This window comes from Microcaecilia unicolor, chromosome 3, assembly GCF_901765095.1.
Source record: "Microcaecilia unicolor chromosome 3, aMicUni1.1, whole genome shotgun sequence".
NCBI classification, from domain to species: domain Eukaryota; kingdom Metazoa; phylum Chordata; class Amphibia; order Gymnophiona; family Siphonopidae; genus Microcaecilia; species Microcaecilia unicolor.
Genome location: NC_044033.1, coordinates 248,597,846 through 248,612,833, shown reverse-complemented (window position 1 = coordinate 248,612,833; position 14,988 = coordinate 248,597,846). Strand labels below are relative to the sequence as shown.

At 41.6% G+C, this 14,988-nt stretch overlaps 1 protein-coding gene across 1 annotated transcript in view; it reads right to left on the bottom strand.

Moving 5' to 3' along the window:
- The window catches only part of LOC115464578 (vomeronasal type-2 receptor 26-like), a 101,652-nt gene extending 87,230 nt beyond the window's left edge, over positions 1 to 14,422 (bottom strand). The window contains exons 1-2 of the mRNA XM_030194942.1: positions 14,211 to 14,422; positions 589 to 880 (exon numbers count right to left, since the gene is read on the bottom strand). Of these exons, the coding sequence (XP_030050802.1) occupies positions 589 to 880; positions 14,211 to 14,422 (504 nt within the window). The remainder of the gene's footprint in view (positions 1 to 588; positions 881 to 14,210) is intronic.
- Between the last annotated feature and the right edge of the window lie 566 nt (positions 14,423 to 14,988).

Genomic DNA, 14,988 nt, shown 5'->3' with positions numbered 1-14,988 from the left:
GCCTCACCCTATGCTTGGAACAACCTTCCTGAGCCCTTACGCCAAGCCCCCTCCCTGCCCATCTTCAAGTCTTTGCTTAAAGCCCACCTCTTCAATGCTGCATTCGGCACCTAACTCTTACCGTTCAGTAAATCCAGACTGCCCCAATTTGACTGCCCCTATCGGACTGACTGTTCACTTGTCTTTTAGATTGTAAACTCCTTGAGCAGGGACTGTCCCTCTATGTTAAATTGTACAGTACTGCGTAACCCTAGTAGCACTTTAGAAATGTTAAGTAGTAGTAGTAGTATAGGCGGTAGCATAGGGGCTCGCAACACATGTCTAAAAGTAGGAAAGCTCAGTTGCAATACAGATCCAAAACGTGAAGAAAGCTGAGCAGTTAGAATAGTCTATATCTGAACATGAGCATGGAGACACCATCCATTAGTTATATCAGCCACCTTGCACTCAGACTGATAGCTAAGGCAGATCCCTAAACAATGAAGTCGGTCCACACATAATAATTTGACTTCATTTTGACAAAGGATCAAGTTCCGTAGGGTTGGGTTATGCAGTAGGGTATAAAATAATATCAACAACCCCCCTCACCTGCGGGTAGTGGTATATACTGAATATATTGGACATCTGAATTGATTCCTCCGCTGGAAGACCTTCAATGATTGCAGCCAATGCACCAGATGTTTCACAGCTGTAATTAGGGATCCAGGTATCCATTCCTGAAAATATTTTCATGGCAGCCTGAAGTGTTATTTTGGGATTGGTGTAAGACTCATGTACAATGAACCCCAGAGTGAGGTTGGGTAAGAGCTTAGAGCTATGGTTAATTTCCTCAATGGCGTAAATGAAGGCCAGGAAGTTGAAATAGTTCTCTGGAAGAAAACTGATGTGACATTGTCAGACAATATAAAAAAAGACAATTATACATTACATAGAGCCATATAGGAGGAGCTTATAGTTATGCAGGCTCGGTGATATTACTTGCTGGCCTGTATAGCTAAGCAGGCATGTATGACCGACTGCCCAAAAGACAAGCCTAACACTGCGAGTATGAGACCTGAGTATTCAGGCTAATTTAGCTGACAATAGTCAGTGTTTAAAGAGCCAACCTAACCATCCAACGGACCAATCCTACACTACCCACATAGTCGACAATTTGAACAAACAAGGATCAAGCTTTACGACCAACCCATACTGAACTCAAAATACACCCCCCCCCCCAAAGACTCATACCCCAATACCTTATGCACCATGCACCCTATTCACCAGATCTGTATCCTGACTGAGTAATGATTCTGCCATACTCATGTGTTGTTCCCACTCATCTCATGTCTGTAATGTTTCAACAATAGTCCTACAATCCCTCTGAATCTCTTAGGAAGTAACCCAACCCCTGTCTCCCCGAGAAACAACCCCTTAGGCTCGCATTGTTTTATCCGAATTGTTAACCTGTTTAATATCTTGTAACCGTCCACTTTCTTCCATGTAAGCCACATTGAACATACCATAAGGTGGAAAAATGTGGAATACAACTGCAATAAATAAATAAAATATTGACTGCTACTGACTGAATCAGGATTTATTTAGTTTCTTTAATGGTACTTTTTAAAATCTCCTCATTAATATATGAATCTAACTTGGGGCCGATTCTGTTCAATATATTTGTGAGTGACATTGCCGAAGGGTTAGAAGGTAAAGTTTGCCTTTTTGCGGATGATTCTAAAATTTGTAACAGAGTGGACACCCAGGAGGGAGTAGAAAACATGAAAAAGGACCTACGGAAGCTAGAAGAATGGTCTAAGGTTTGGCAAAGAAGAAATGCAAAGTGATGCACTTAGGGTGTAGAAATCCACGGGAGACGTATGTGTTAAGCGGGGAGAGTCTATGTACGGACGGGGAGAGGGATCTTGGGGTGATAGTATCTGAGGATTTGAAGGCGATGAAACAGTGTGACAAGGCGGTGGCCGTAGCTAGAAGGTTGCTAGGATGTATAGAGAGAGGTGTGACCAGCAGAAGAAAAAAGGTGTTGATGCCCCTGTACAAGTTGTTGGTGAGGCCACACCTGGAGTATTGTGTTCAGTTTTGGAGGCCGTATCTTGATAAGGATGTAAAAAGAATTGAAGCAGTGCAAAGAAAAGCTATGGAAATGGTATGGGATTTGTGTTACAAGACGTATGAGGAGAGGCTTGCGCACCTGAACATGTCTACCCTGGAGCAGAGGAGAAACAGGGGTGATATGATACAGACGTTCAAATATTTGAAAGGTATAAATCCGCAAACGAACCTTTTCCGGAGATGGGAAGGTGGTAAAACGAGAGGACATGAAATGAGATTGAAGGGGGGCAGACTCAAGAAAAATGTCAGGAAGTATTTTTTCATGGAGAGGGTGGTGGATGCTTGGAATGCTCTCCCGCGGGAGGTGGTGGAGATGAAAACGGTAACAGAATTCAAAAATGCGTGGGATAAACATAAAGGAATCCTGTTCAGAAGGAATGGATCCTCAGAAGCTTAGCCAAGATTGGGTGGCAGAGCAGGTGGGGGGAGGCGGGGCTGGTGGTTGGGAGGTGGGCTTGTTCTGGGCAGACTTCTACGGTCTGTGCCCTGAAAATGGCAGAAGCAAATCAAGGTCAGGTATACACATAAAGTAACACATATGAGTTTAAATTGTTGGGCAGACTAGATGGACCGTGCAGGTCTTTTTCTGCCGTCACCTACTATGTTACTATCAGGCTTATTTTCGAAAGTGATCACTGGCATAAATCGGGAGATGGCCGGCGATCTCGCAAAAGCGGCAAAATCGGTATAATCGAAAGCTGCTTTTTTGACACCATCACCGCTTTCCCGTCGCCGGGCCGACGAATGTTCAAGGGGACGTGTCAGTGGCGTAGTGAAGGCGGGACATGGGTGGGCATGGGTGTGGCTACCAGATGGCCAGCTTTCGCGGATAATGGGAAAAAATAAAGCGGCGTTCATCAGTATTTCGCCGGGTTTACTTGGTCCTTTTATTTTCACGATCAAGCCTCAAAAAGGTGCCCCAATTGACCAGATGACCACTAGAGGGAATGGGGGATGACCTCCCCGTACTCCCCCAGTGGTCACCAACCCTCTCCCACACTAAAAAAATAAAAATAAAAACCTTTTTTGCCAGCCTGTATGCCAGCCTCAAATGTCATACCCAGCTCCCTGACAGCAGTATGCAGGTCCTTGGAACAGTTTTTGTTGGTAGCAGTGGACTTCAGGCATGCGGACCCAGGCCCATCCCCCCCCCACCTGTTCCACTTGTGGTGGTTAATGTAGAGCCCTCCAAACCCCCCCACTGTACCAACATGTAGGTGCCCCCTTCACCCATAAGGGCTATGGTAATGGTGTAGAGTTGTGGGGAGTGGGTTTTGGGGGTGGATTTGGGGGGCTCAGCACCCAAGGTAAGGGAGGTATGCACCTGGGAGCTATTTCTATATATTTTTTAAATGTTTATGTGTCCCCTAGGGTGTCCGGTTGGTGTCCTGGCATGTCAGGGGGACCAGTGCACTACAAATGCTGGCTCCTCCCACGAGCAAATGCCTTGGATTTAGCCGGGGTTGAGATTACTACTACTACTACTATGTAGCATTTTTATAGCGCTACAAAGCGTACGCAGCGCTGCACTAACATAGAAGAAAGACAGTCCCTGCTCAAAGAGCTTACAATCTAATAGACAAAAAATAAAGCAAGCAAATCAATTAATATGTAGAGGAAAGAGGAGAGGAGGGTAGGTGGAGGCGAGTGGTTACAAGTGGCTACAAGTCAAAAGCAATGTTAAAGAGGTGGGCTTTCAATCTAGATTTAAAGATGGTCAAGGATGGGGCAAGACATAGGGGCTCAGGAACTCTATTCCAGGTGTAGGGTGCAGCGAGACAGAAGGAGCGAAGTCTGGAGTTGGCAGTAGTGGAGAAGGGAACAGATAAGAAGGATTTATCCATGGAACAGAGTGCACGGGAAGGGGTGTAGGGAAGGACGAGTGTGGAGAGATACTGGGAAGCAGCAGAGTGAGTACATTTATAGGTTAGTAGAAGAAGTTTGAATAGGATGCGAAAACGGATAGGGAGTCAGTAAAGCGACCTGAGGAGAGGGGTAGTATGAGTAAAGCGACCCTGGCGGAAGACAAGACGGGCAGCAGAGTTTTGAACCAACTGGAGAGGGGAGAGGTGACTAGGTGGGAGGCCAGCAAGAAGCAGATTGCAGTAGTCTAAACGAGAGGTGACAAGGGTGTGGATGAGGGTTCTGGTAGAGTGCTCGGAAAGAAAGGGGTGGATTTTACGGATGTTGTAAAGAAAGAAACGACAGGTCTTGGCAATCTGCTAGATATGAGTAGAGAAGGAGAGAGAGGAGTCAAAGATGACCCCAAGGTTACGAGCTGAAGAGACAGGGAGAATGAAAGAGCCATCAACAGAAATAGAAAACGGGGGGAGCAGGGAGGTGGGTTTGGGGGGAAAAATGAGAAGCTCGGTTTTGGTCATGTTTAATTTCAGGTGGCGTTGAGACATCCAGACAGCAATGTCAGACAAGCACGCTGAAACTTTGGTTTGGATGCAAGGTGAGATATCAGGGGTAGAAAGGTAGATTTGGGAGTCATCAGCATAGAGATGGTAGAGAATGCCATGAGATGAGATTAATGAACCAAGGGAAGAAGTGTAGATAGACAAGAGTAGAAGACTAAGAACAGAACCCAAAGGAGTGAAGTACAAACAGTCTTACGCTACGACCTTTGCATACAAAAGCACACAGTTTTGGAATACGTTACCCAAGGCCCTGAAAACCATGAACAATCTAACAAGCTTCCGCAAAGCTCTGAAAACGCACCTCTTTAACAAAGCTTACAAAAGTCACCCTCAATGATACAAATCATCCCCCAAACCACCCAAGCAAACCTAAAACACTTCTCACACAACCTATCCAACATCCGCCCATCTATATCCTCTGTTACCTCAGCTTATGATCAACTGTATTTAAATCATGTACTGACTCTATCATAACCTAACTCTGTAAGCCACATTGAGCCTGCAAAAAGGTGGGATAATGTGAGGTACAAATGCAATAAATAAATAAATAAATAAAACCCTGCGGTACGCCGACAGGCAGAGGGATAGAAGTAGAAGAGGATCCACTAGAGTGAACACTGATGGTGCGGAGGGAGAGGTAGGAAGAGAACCAGGAAAGGACAGAGCCCTGGAATCCAAGTGAGGACGGGGTATCGAGGAGTATGCTGTGATCGACAGTGTCAAAAGCGGCGGAAAGATCAAGAAGAATGAGGATGGAATAGAGACCTCTGGATTTAGCCAGTAATAGGTCATTGGAGACTTTAGTAAGCGTAGTTTTGGTTGAGTGGAGAGGGCGAAAACCAGATTGCAGTGGGTCAAGAATAGCATGTGAGGAGAGAAAATCAAGGCAGCGGTGGTGAACAGCACGTTCAAGTAATTTGGAGAGAAAAGGGAGGAGGGAGATGGGTCGGTAATTAGAGGGACAAGTAGGGTCGAGTGAAGGCTTCTTAAGGAGAAGTGTGACCACAGCATGTTTAAAGGCAGTAGGGACAGTCGCAGTGGAAAGTGAGAGGTTGAGAATGTGACAGATAAAAGGAATAAGAGCAGGAGAGATGGCATTAAGAAGGTGGGCGGGAATGGGATCAGAGGAACAGGTGGTGCATTTTGAGGAAGAAAGGAGAAATGTAGTTTCCTCAATAGTAACTTCAGGAAAGGAGGAAAAGGAATGAGGGGAAGGAGAGAGAGGGGAATGGACTAGTGGAGGGAGAGGTGGCGAGGTAGAAAATTCAAGGTTTATCTTTTGAACCTTGTCATGAAAGAATTCAGCAAGGGTCTGAGGAGATAATGAAGGGGGAGTTGGGGGAGGGGGCACCTTGAGGAGAAAGTTCAATGTGGTGAAGAGAAGTCGAGGGTTAGAGCCAAGAGAGTTAGTCAGTTGGATATAATAATCCTGTTTGGTGCGTAAAAGAGCAGATTGGAAGGAGGTCAGCATGAACTTAAAGTGTAAGAAATCAGCAAAGGCCCAAGATTTCCGCCAGAGGCATTCGGCAGAGCGGGTACAGGAACATAGGTAGCGGATATTAGAAGTCAGCCAAAGTTGGGGTTTTGTACGCCTTATAGGGCGGGTCATCAAAGGTGCAAGAGTGTCTAAGGCAGAGGATAGAATATTGTTGTAAGAAGAAATAGCCTTGTTGACAGATGTGGATGGTGTCACAGTAGAGAGGAGGTTTGAAACATGGGAGGATAGAGATGAAGGGTCAATATCATGAAGATTCCTAGATAAATTAGATAAGATAGGACGGGACTGGGAGGGAGGAGATTTAAGTGTGAAAGTTATAAGATGGTGATCAGAGAGGGGAAGATCAGAGGCAAGGAAACTAGAGGGTGAACAGTTGGAGGAGAAGGACAGTGACCATTTTGATGAGTGGGGGAGGTGGAGCATAGTTGGAGATTAAAGGAGGATGTTAAAGTGAGTAACTTGGAAATATAAGAGTTAGAAGGATCATTAGCAGGAATATTAAAGTCACCAAGGATGAGACAGGGGGAGGAAGGATCATGGAAGAAGGCAAGCCAAGCATCAAAGTCACTGAGAAAGGATGAAAGGTACTTATCAGGGGAACGATAAATGATCGCTATTCGAAGAGGCAGAGGAGAGAAAAGGCGGATAGGGTGGACTTCAAAGGAGGAAAAACAGTGAGATTGAGGTGGAAGAAGGGGTTGAAATCTGGAGGAGGGAGAGAGAAGTAATCCAACACTGCCCCCGCGACCAGCAGGGCGAGGAGTATGTGAAAAAAGATAACCGCCATGGCAGAGGGCTGCGACTGAAGCAGAGTCATTGGGGCAGAGCCAGGTTTCTGTTATGGCGAGCAGATGGAGGTGACGCGAGATAAAGAGGTCATGGATATAGGGGAGTTTGTTGCAGATAGAGAGGGCATTCCTTAGGGCGCAAGAGAAGGGCAGAGAAGAGGAGGGGAGTAGAGGAATAGGGATGAGGTTAGAGAGGTCGCGGTGAGATCTGTAGTGTTGGGATAATAGTTGGTGAGGAGGGCCAGGATTGGGATTGATGACACCGGCTTAGAGTAAGAGAAGGATTAAAAGAGAGCGGAGGAGAGGTGTGGCCACGAAGGCGAGAGGTATTTAGGTGGAATGGGGAAGGCAAAATGGAGGGAAGAAAGCGATGAAGATTAAAAGCTAAGAGGGAGGAAGAGGGTAGGAGAGAAGGTGAGGTGATGAAGTCGATGGATGGGCAGTGAGTTCCTGTAGTGGAGAGAGGTAGGGGGTGAGAGAAAAGATTAGGAAGGGCTAGGGCTAGGAAGAGAATGTGTATAGGGGCCATAAATGACTGAGGTACTTTAGCAGTATGGTTATATTCAACAAATTGGAACAGTATGGCTACAGTCAACAATGCAGAGGTACAAGCTGGAACAAGCTGGAACAGGTGAGAGCGGAGCAGCAGGACTGGAGCAAGCTGGAACAGAACAGACGGATTGGAATAAGCTGGAACAGACGGACTGGAACAAGCTGGAGCAGAAGAGAGCGGAACAGTAGGACTGGAACAAGCTGCAACAGAAGAGAGTGGAGCAGCAGGACTGGAACAAGCTGGGACAGACGGACTGGAACAAGTTGGAACAGACTGACTGGAACAGGCTGGAGGAGAAGAGAGCGGAACAGCAGGACTGGAACAAGCTGGGACAGATGGACTAGAACAAGCTGGAACAGGCTGGAGCAGATGAGATGGCCGCTTTTAGTTTCCATTATCGCTGAAAAACAAAACCAGCCATCTCAAACCCAGCGAACTCTGGCATTTGGCCGGGCTAAACCGTATTAATGAAAGAAAAGATGGCTGGCCATCTTTTTTGATAATACGGTTCTGGCCAGCTCTTTACGTCGCCGCCAAAATAGATCACTGGCAACCTATTTCACCGGCGACGTTCGATTATGCCCCTCCATGTTACTATGAAGAAAAACAAAGGTATTCCAAATTCATATAAATATTTATATGAATAGGTTAAATTCAACAGAAACTAAACATTAGCACAACACTTAAAAATGTATTCAGCCAGTGGAGATAAAACAAAAAGGAGGTAAAAACCCTCATGAAACCGTGAGATATGAAGCAAAAAAGTGAGGAGAATGAATGAGGATACCAAATAATGTGTTTATTCACATACAAATTGACGTAATTCACATAAAAAGTGACCCGACACGGCCATGTTTCGGCCCAAAGGCCTGCCTCAGGGGTCTTTAAAACCTAAGTAAAACAATAGAACAAATAAAGCAATTTGTTACAAATATATCATGGACATAATGTGATAAATAAAATGACAGGTGACAGTCAATAGCTTAATATGCATCGTAAATAAGCATAAAATTGTCAACAACTAGATCTAAAAACATGACTTTGAGTTTTAAAAGTAAAACATATGTGAGAAATATATAAAAAAATGTTTTGCCAAATATAAATTATTGGAACGCATGGATTATGTAATGGATGATACATAAATCTGTATTAAAAATGAACATTGTGTCTATGTACAAATTAAAACGAAAAATGAAAGAAAATTAAAAAATGTGTGATATATATGTAATTTAAAAATATGTAGGTAATTAAGAAATCTAAACTAAATGAATATAAGAATATTCGTGCATTTGTAATAAACATATATTAGTCTTAAATAATCAATAACCCTGAACAAAATCTTATATATTTATCGCTAAAAACTTAAATTACTACTGATTAGCACATAAATATGGTGAGTTAGCCATACACGATGGAAAATAGTACATGACTCATTTTGTAGTTAAGAATGAAATAAATAAATTATAAAATACCTCAGAGAGTGTGACGTGAAAAGTGTACTCCAAGGAAAATGGTGAAACAGAACTCTCTTGGGTCTATGTAATGATGGAAATAAACATGAAATACAAAAACGATTAATGAGATGCAGAAAAACAAGATTTGTATGTGAAATCAATCATATGGAATGATGCTGGATAGAACAGTGAAAAAAGGTATTTATTGTGATATAATATACCTGAAGGATGGTGCATATATGATAACGCAAATATCAAACTAGGCGCTAAATGAAGGAAGTTAAATAATTACAAAAAATAATGCTAACTCTATACTCAAAACTGAATATAATAAAGTGTATGTGTGTAAAAAACTTTTTAAAGAATGAAGACTCTATGTGAAGGTATGTTCGTGATGTGATGAATCAAATGTGGAGAAACAAAGCAGGCTTACCTCCTCTCTTCAAAAAATTGGAACAGGCTTGTTATACTGCAAAAGAGAGGAAAGAGGGAGATGGAAAAAATAATAACCAGAAAAATAAATGGGGTGAAGTGCGTGAACATTAAGCAAAAGCTTGTGGTGAGATCAGTCTAAAAAAGTTTTTTATGTGTGCTTATCAGATAATGAAATGGCATGATTTTGTAAAATGGACGAAATAAACATAATGACAATTACAGATGTGATGGGCACTAAGATATCTGTTGAAACGATATCTATTCTCGGTGAAGATTTTTCAAAACCTCTACTAAATGAGTGCCGCTATATTAATTTGTATATCTTCACCCATTTGAACCCTAAATCTCCAAAGGCAATGTCTGTGTCAAACTATCGGGGATCTATGAACAAAATCAATAGATTGTGTGTGTGATAGTTAAATACTATGGAACGCGAAAAATATTCTAATTCTTAGTGCTTACCTCCTCTCCAAAGAGACGTTTGCAATTATAAAATGCTATGAAAAATGGCGGTAGTGACAGTGCCTCTTAAATAGATGAAATAAGGGAAATGACGTTTTTCAAAAAAATGGAGGGAAAAAGCTAACGTCTGATTTTCAAATAATGACAGCTAATTAAGAACGGAAATGAGATAGCGCTAAACTTACCTAATTGTGCAATGTTTGTGAAAGAATGGAATATGCTACAGCACTCGGCTTGTATGATTAGCAAATAAAAAACTGCGTTACATAAACAGTACCGATTATATATTTAATAGGCAAAAGTTGACGGATAAAGTAACCATGATTTGAAATTAAAATCAACGCTGTCATTATTTGGAACTAAGAGGTAATTTTGACCACCATTCGATGAATGCTAATGAACATGATGAGTGAATGATATTGAATAGAGTAGAATGTCGGAGATATCTAATTATTAAGTGATGAATTGATAAGCTAAGATTTGTTTATTAGAATCTATGGACAAGATTCTACTTAAATTTGAAAAGAAAAATATATATTTAAAATAAAAAGTGATGTAATTGAATGTAATATAAACGAGCAAAATGCATTCCTGCTGTTAAGCTGCTAAGTAGACCAAGAACTATCTAATGGATGTACTTCAGTTTAACGGTGAATGAAGCTAATTAAGGAAAAACGAACAAGCTAGACATACCAAGCTAGAAAAAAGTGTGTTGACTAATGAAGAAATATGGTTGCGATCAAATCTATAAATAAAAATAAACACGCAAAAAAAGTGAATGTGAATAAACCTACGATATTAATGTGATGTGTGAGACATTATTATTGAAACTATATATACACAAAACTATGAAAAATGGAGCCATGAAACTAGTGGAGGTCAGCCGTTTTATAAACATTGACTGTCACGATCTGATTTGGACCCAAACATTGAGTCCTGGACTTTTTCTGAGTACTGGAATTGAATATCTAGGTACTTTGTGACTCCTGGAAGTTTATTTATTTCTTTATTGGGATTTCTTAACCACCGTTACTACTACTACTACTACTACTACTACTACTACAAATCATTTCTACAGCGCTACCAGTCGTACGCAACGCTTCACAATTGAAAATGAAGAGATTCATGTTCAATTTATGAAGAGATTCCCCCTATGTGGTGTACAGCAGGTACAGTTTAACATAAATGTTACAATTTTGTTAACAGCGTAACAATAGTAAAATAACCAACAATAAACCTAAATACAATAAATGAGGTAAACTTGAAAACAGTAAATTGAAACCTAATAATTGAACTACGTGAAACAGTATAAAAAATATACACATTTAACAGCAAATACCAGAATTATAATACAATCATGCTTATTTTCGAAAGTGATTGCCGGCCATCTTCCGACATAAATCGGGAGATGGCTGGCGATCTCGCAAAAGTGGCGAAATCAGTATAATCGAAAGCTGCTTTTTTTGACACCATCGCCGCTTTCCCGTCGCGGCACCGGCGAAAGTTCAAGGGGGCATGTCGGCGGCGTAGTGAAGGCGGTACATGGGCGGATATGGGCGGGCAAGGGCGTGGCTACCAGATGGCTGGCTTTCGCGGATAATGGAAAAAAAAGCGTCGTTCATCAGTGGTTAATGTAGAGCCCTCCAAACCCCCCCAAAACCCACTCTACTCACATTTAGGTGCCCCCCTTCACCCATAAGGGCTATGGTAATGGTGTACAGTTGTGGGCAGTGGGTTTTGGGGGGGATTTGGGGGGCTCAGCACACAAGGGAAGGGAGGTATGCACCTGGGAGCTATTTCTATATATTTTTTTAAGTTTTAAAAGTGCCCCCTAGGGTGCCCGGTTGGTGTCCTGGCATGTCAAGGGGACCAGTGCACTACAAATGCTGGCTCCTCCCATGACCAAATGCCTTGGATTTCGCCGGGTTTGAGATCGCCGGCATTTCTTTCCATTATCGCTGAAAAACACAACCAGCCATCTCAAATCCGGCGAACTCTGGCATTTAGCCGGGCTAAACCGTATTATCGAAAAAAAAGATGGCCGGACATCTTTTTCGATAATACGGTTCTGATCACCTGTTGCGCCGCCGCCAAAATAGATCGCCGGCAACGTTTGATTATGCCCCTCAATGTTAGCATAATATTAATGATACACCTAATAAGCATTAGAACATTCAACTAACATAGATATGATGCTAAAGATTTTCTACAATACGGCTTACCATATAGCTGAGGGACCAAGAGCAGATATATGATGGGAACAAAATGATGGTACAGAGTCAGTTGGGATAATTTTGATGGATAGCTAAACTGAAGGCAACTTTATTGCATAGTTAAGCAAGAGATAATGAACTTATCTAAGTTACAGGGTGTGTAGCAAGCTATTCCAGGTATAGAATGAGTGTCTAGTCAGTCACCCTATGTATTAAAGGCTTGGGAGAAGAGCCAGACTTTCACCTGCTTTCTGAACTAGAGGTAGTCTCGAGTTAACACGTAGCCCCTCTGGGAGTAAATTCCAGAACGTGGGGGCTACTCCTGAGAAGGCTGTGTTGTGGGTATCACATTTCTTTTGACAAAGGTACAGATAGCGATAATCCTTGAGAGGACCTTAGAGGTCTCAAAGGTGTGTAAAGGGTTAACTTATTCTTTAAGTACTCTGGCCCATTTTGTCTGAGGACCTTGAAAATCAAACATAGAGTTAACCGGGTATTGACACTATCAGTGAGAGAGCTAGCTAGTGCAACTTGTGATTAAACTCTGGAATTCGTTGCCAGAGAATGTGGTAAAGGCGGTTAGCTTAGCGGAGTTAAAAAAAGGTTTGGACGGCTTCCTAAAGGAAAAATCAATAGACCATTATTAAATGGACTAGGGGAAAATTATTTCTGGGATAAGCAGTATAAAATGTTTTGTACTTTTCTGGGATCTTGCCAGGTATTTGTGACCTGGATTGGCCACTGTTGAAACAGGATTCCGGGTTTTGATGGACCTTTGGTCTTTCCCAGTATGGCAATATTTATGTACTTAAATTGACCGAGCAACAGTTAAATCGTTTCGAAGATTTACCCCTTAGTATATGATCTGACATTTTCGATGCTTCTCTATTCCAGAAAATACGGATTTGCCAGCAAAGGGAAACAAACCATAAAAAGATACCAGTTAATGCAATCATGTTACAAGGCTGCTAAGATTTCACCTGTATGAGAAATCTGGGAACAACTCATTTGTGTATTTAATTTTTAAATAATATTTTATAACCTTTCTTTCCAAACCTATGATAAAAAAGGCTTTTGGTAAACATTAACATCATAGTTCACAGTTCATAGTTCACCTTTAATTACTATACTGCAAATAATATATCTAAGTGGTTTACATTAAAAATTATATTAAAAGTTATTTTTCAGGCCAGTAGAAAAGTATTTACTCCGTGGTTTAAGAAACCTTTACCAATTACAAGTTTGAATTAAACAGATGCCCACACGTCTCAGCTTCAGACTATTTTTGCATCTGTGAGCAGTGAAACCTTTTTTTTTAACTTGTGTGTATGTAAAAGTAGGACATGCGTTTTTCTTTCAGGCACTTTGTGGACGATTCAAATACACCCTTACTGAGAAAGTAGTCCAGTATGTGAAGTAATTTTAAATGTGCAGCATTTGGTATTAAATTAGTGCCAGAGGGAGAAAAAAAATTATATTAAAAGGAATAGATGAGAAAAAGATAAAAATAAACAGAAGGGAGACAAAGGTTACATTACTCTAAAATTATTAATAAAAAGGCAAGGGAAGAATTTGGGGAATCAAGTTAACAATCATACCAAGATCCAGAAGGAGGGGAGGGAACAAATAGAGTCAAGGGAGAGGAAGTGATGCCGTATAACAGGTAAATCCCAAAGATGTTAAACAAGAGAACTTAGGGGTCCTTTTAAAAAGGTGTGCTGAAAAATGGCCTGCGGTAGTGTAGACGCGTGTTTTGGGGTGCGCGCAGAATCATTTTTCAGCGCACCTGTAAAAAAAAAAATGCCTTTTTAACATTTTTGCCAAAAATGGATGTGTGGCAAAATGAAATTTGTCGCGCGTCCATTTTGGGTCTGAGACCTTACTGCCAGCCATTGACCTAGTGGTAAAGTCTTACGCAGTAACTGGGCGGTAATGACCTGCGCGCCTCTGAAAATAAAAACTAGTTTTCGGACGCACACCAAAAATGAAATTACCATAAGAGCCATGCGGTAGCTGGACGGTAACTCCATTTTGGCATATGTTGGTTCCGCGTAGACGCTTACGTGGCTTAGTAAAAGAGCCCCTTAAGATGGTAAAAAATAAGCTACAATGAAATAATGTGTTTTTAAGAAAAGCCTTAAATTATAGAAGGAAGACCAAAGGATACCAGTAGGGATATGTAAAATCGAAGGGAAGACTCCTGCATGTAAAGACGCCTCTAACAGGCACAGTTAAGATCTTGGATGACAGCTAAAAAGCTGATGGTACTTACTGGATGTTTCCACGGTTGAAGGGTACTGTGAAGGACATATGTTCAGCTACATCAAATTGTTCCACAGTTACAATTACCCCAGTCATGATGTCCCCGTCCTTGTAATATCCTGGCACAAGCTGCCAGCTGATTTCTGGCTTACATTGTTGCTCCAAAGTCTTCCACAGCACATCATAAAGCACTGTTAACATTAGAAGCGGGTGAATGTTCATCTTTCGAGAGGCGAAACAGCATTTCTTCGGGTAATTCCTGCCCTTTGGTTAGGTTCTGGACTCGATGGGGGCTGCTCTACGGATCTTGATGGCTCCACATTTTGAAATACCCACAAAGCAGTGTGAGGGGAGACAGTGAAAAAGTGTAACGCAGACACCGAGGCGAACTCTATTTCTAGCTAAGATCCAAACTCTGCAGAGACATCAGGTGGTGGTTATTTATGTTCTTATTTATTTTAAATATATATAGATCACCTACAACTATCTGGTTTCCATAAAAACATTATAGCCCTATTGCTCAAAGGTCCAGCCTCAAGGGATATCTGCTTCTGATCTGTGCATTTAATATTAAATATAGGTATTTATTTTTTAAAAAAAATCCTTGCAGAAGCTATGCCTTCATGAACAGAGAGACAAATATTAATTTGACTGCAATTCTTGCTGGAGTAGATAATTATACCAAAAAACAATTGTGTATTTGATTCACAGAAGATAGAAAGCAGGTGTGGAAAAAGTGTTTTGTGATCCATATCTATCGGGTATTTGATTCTCTGCTGGACAGCACA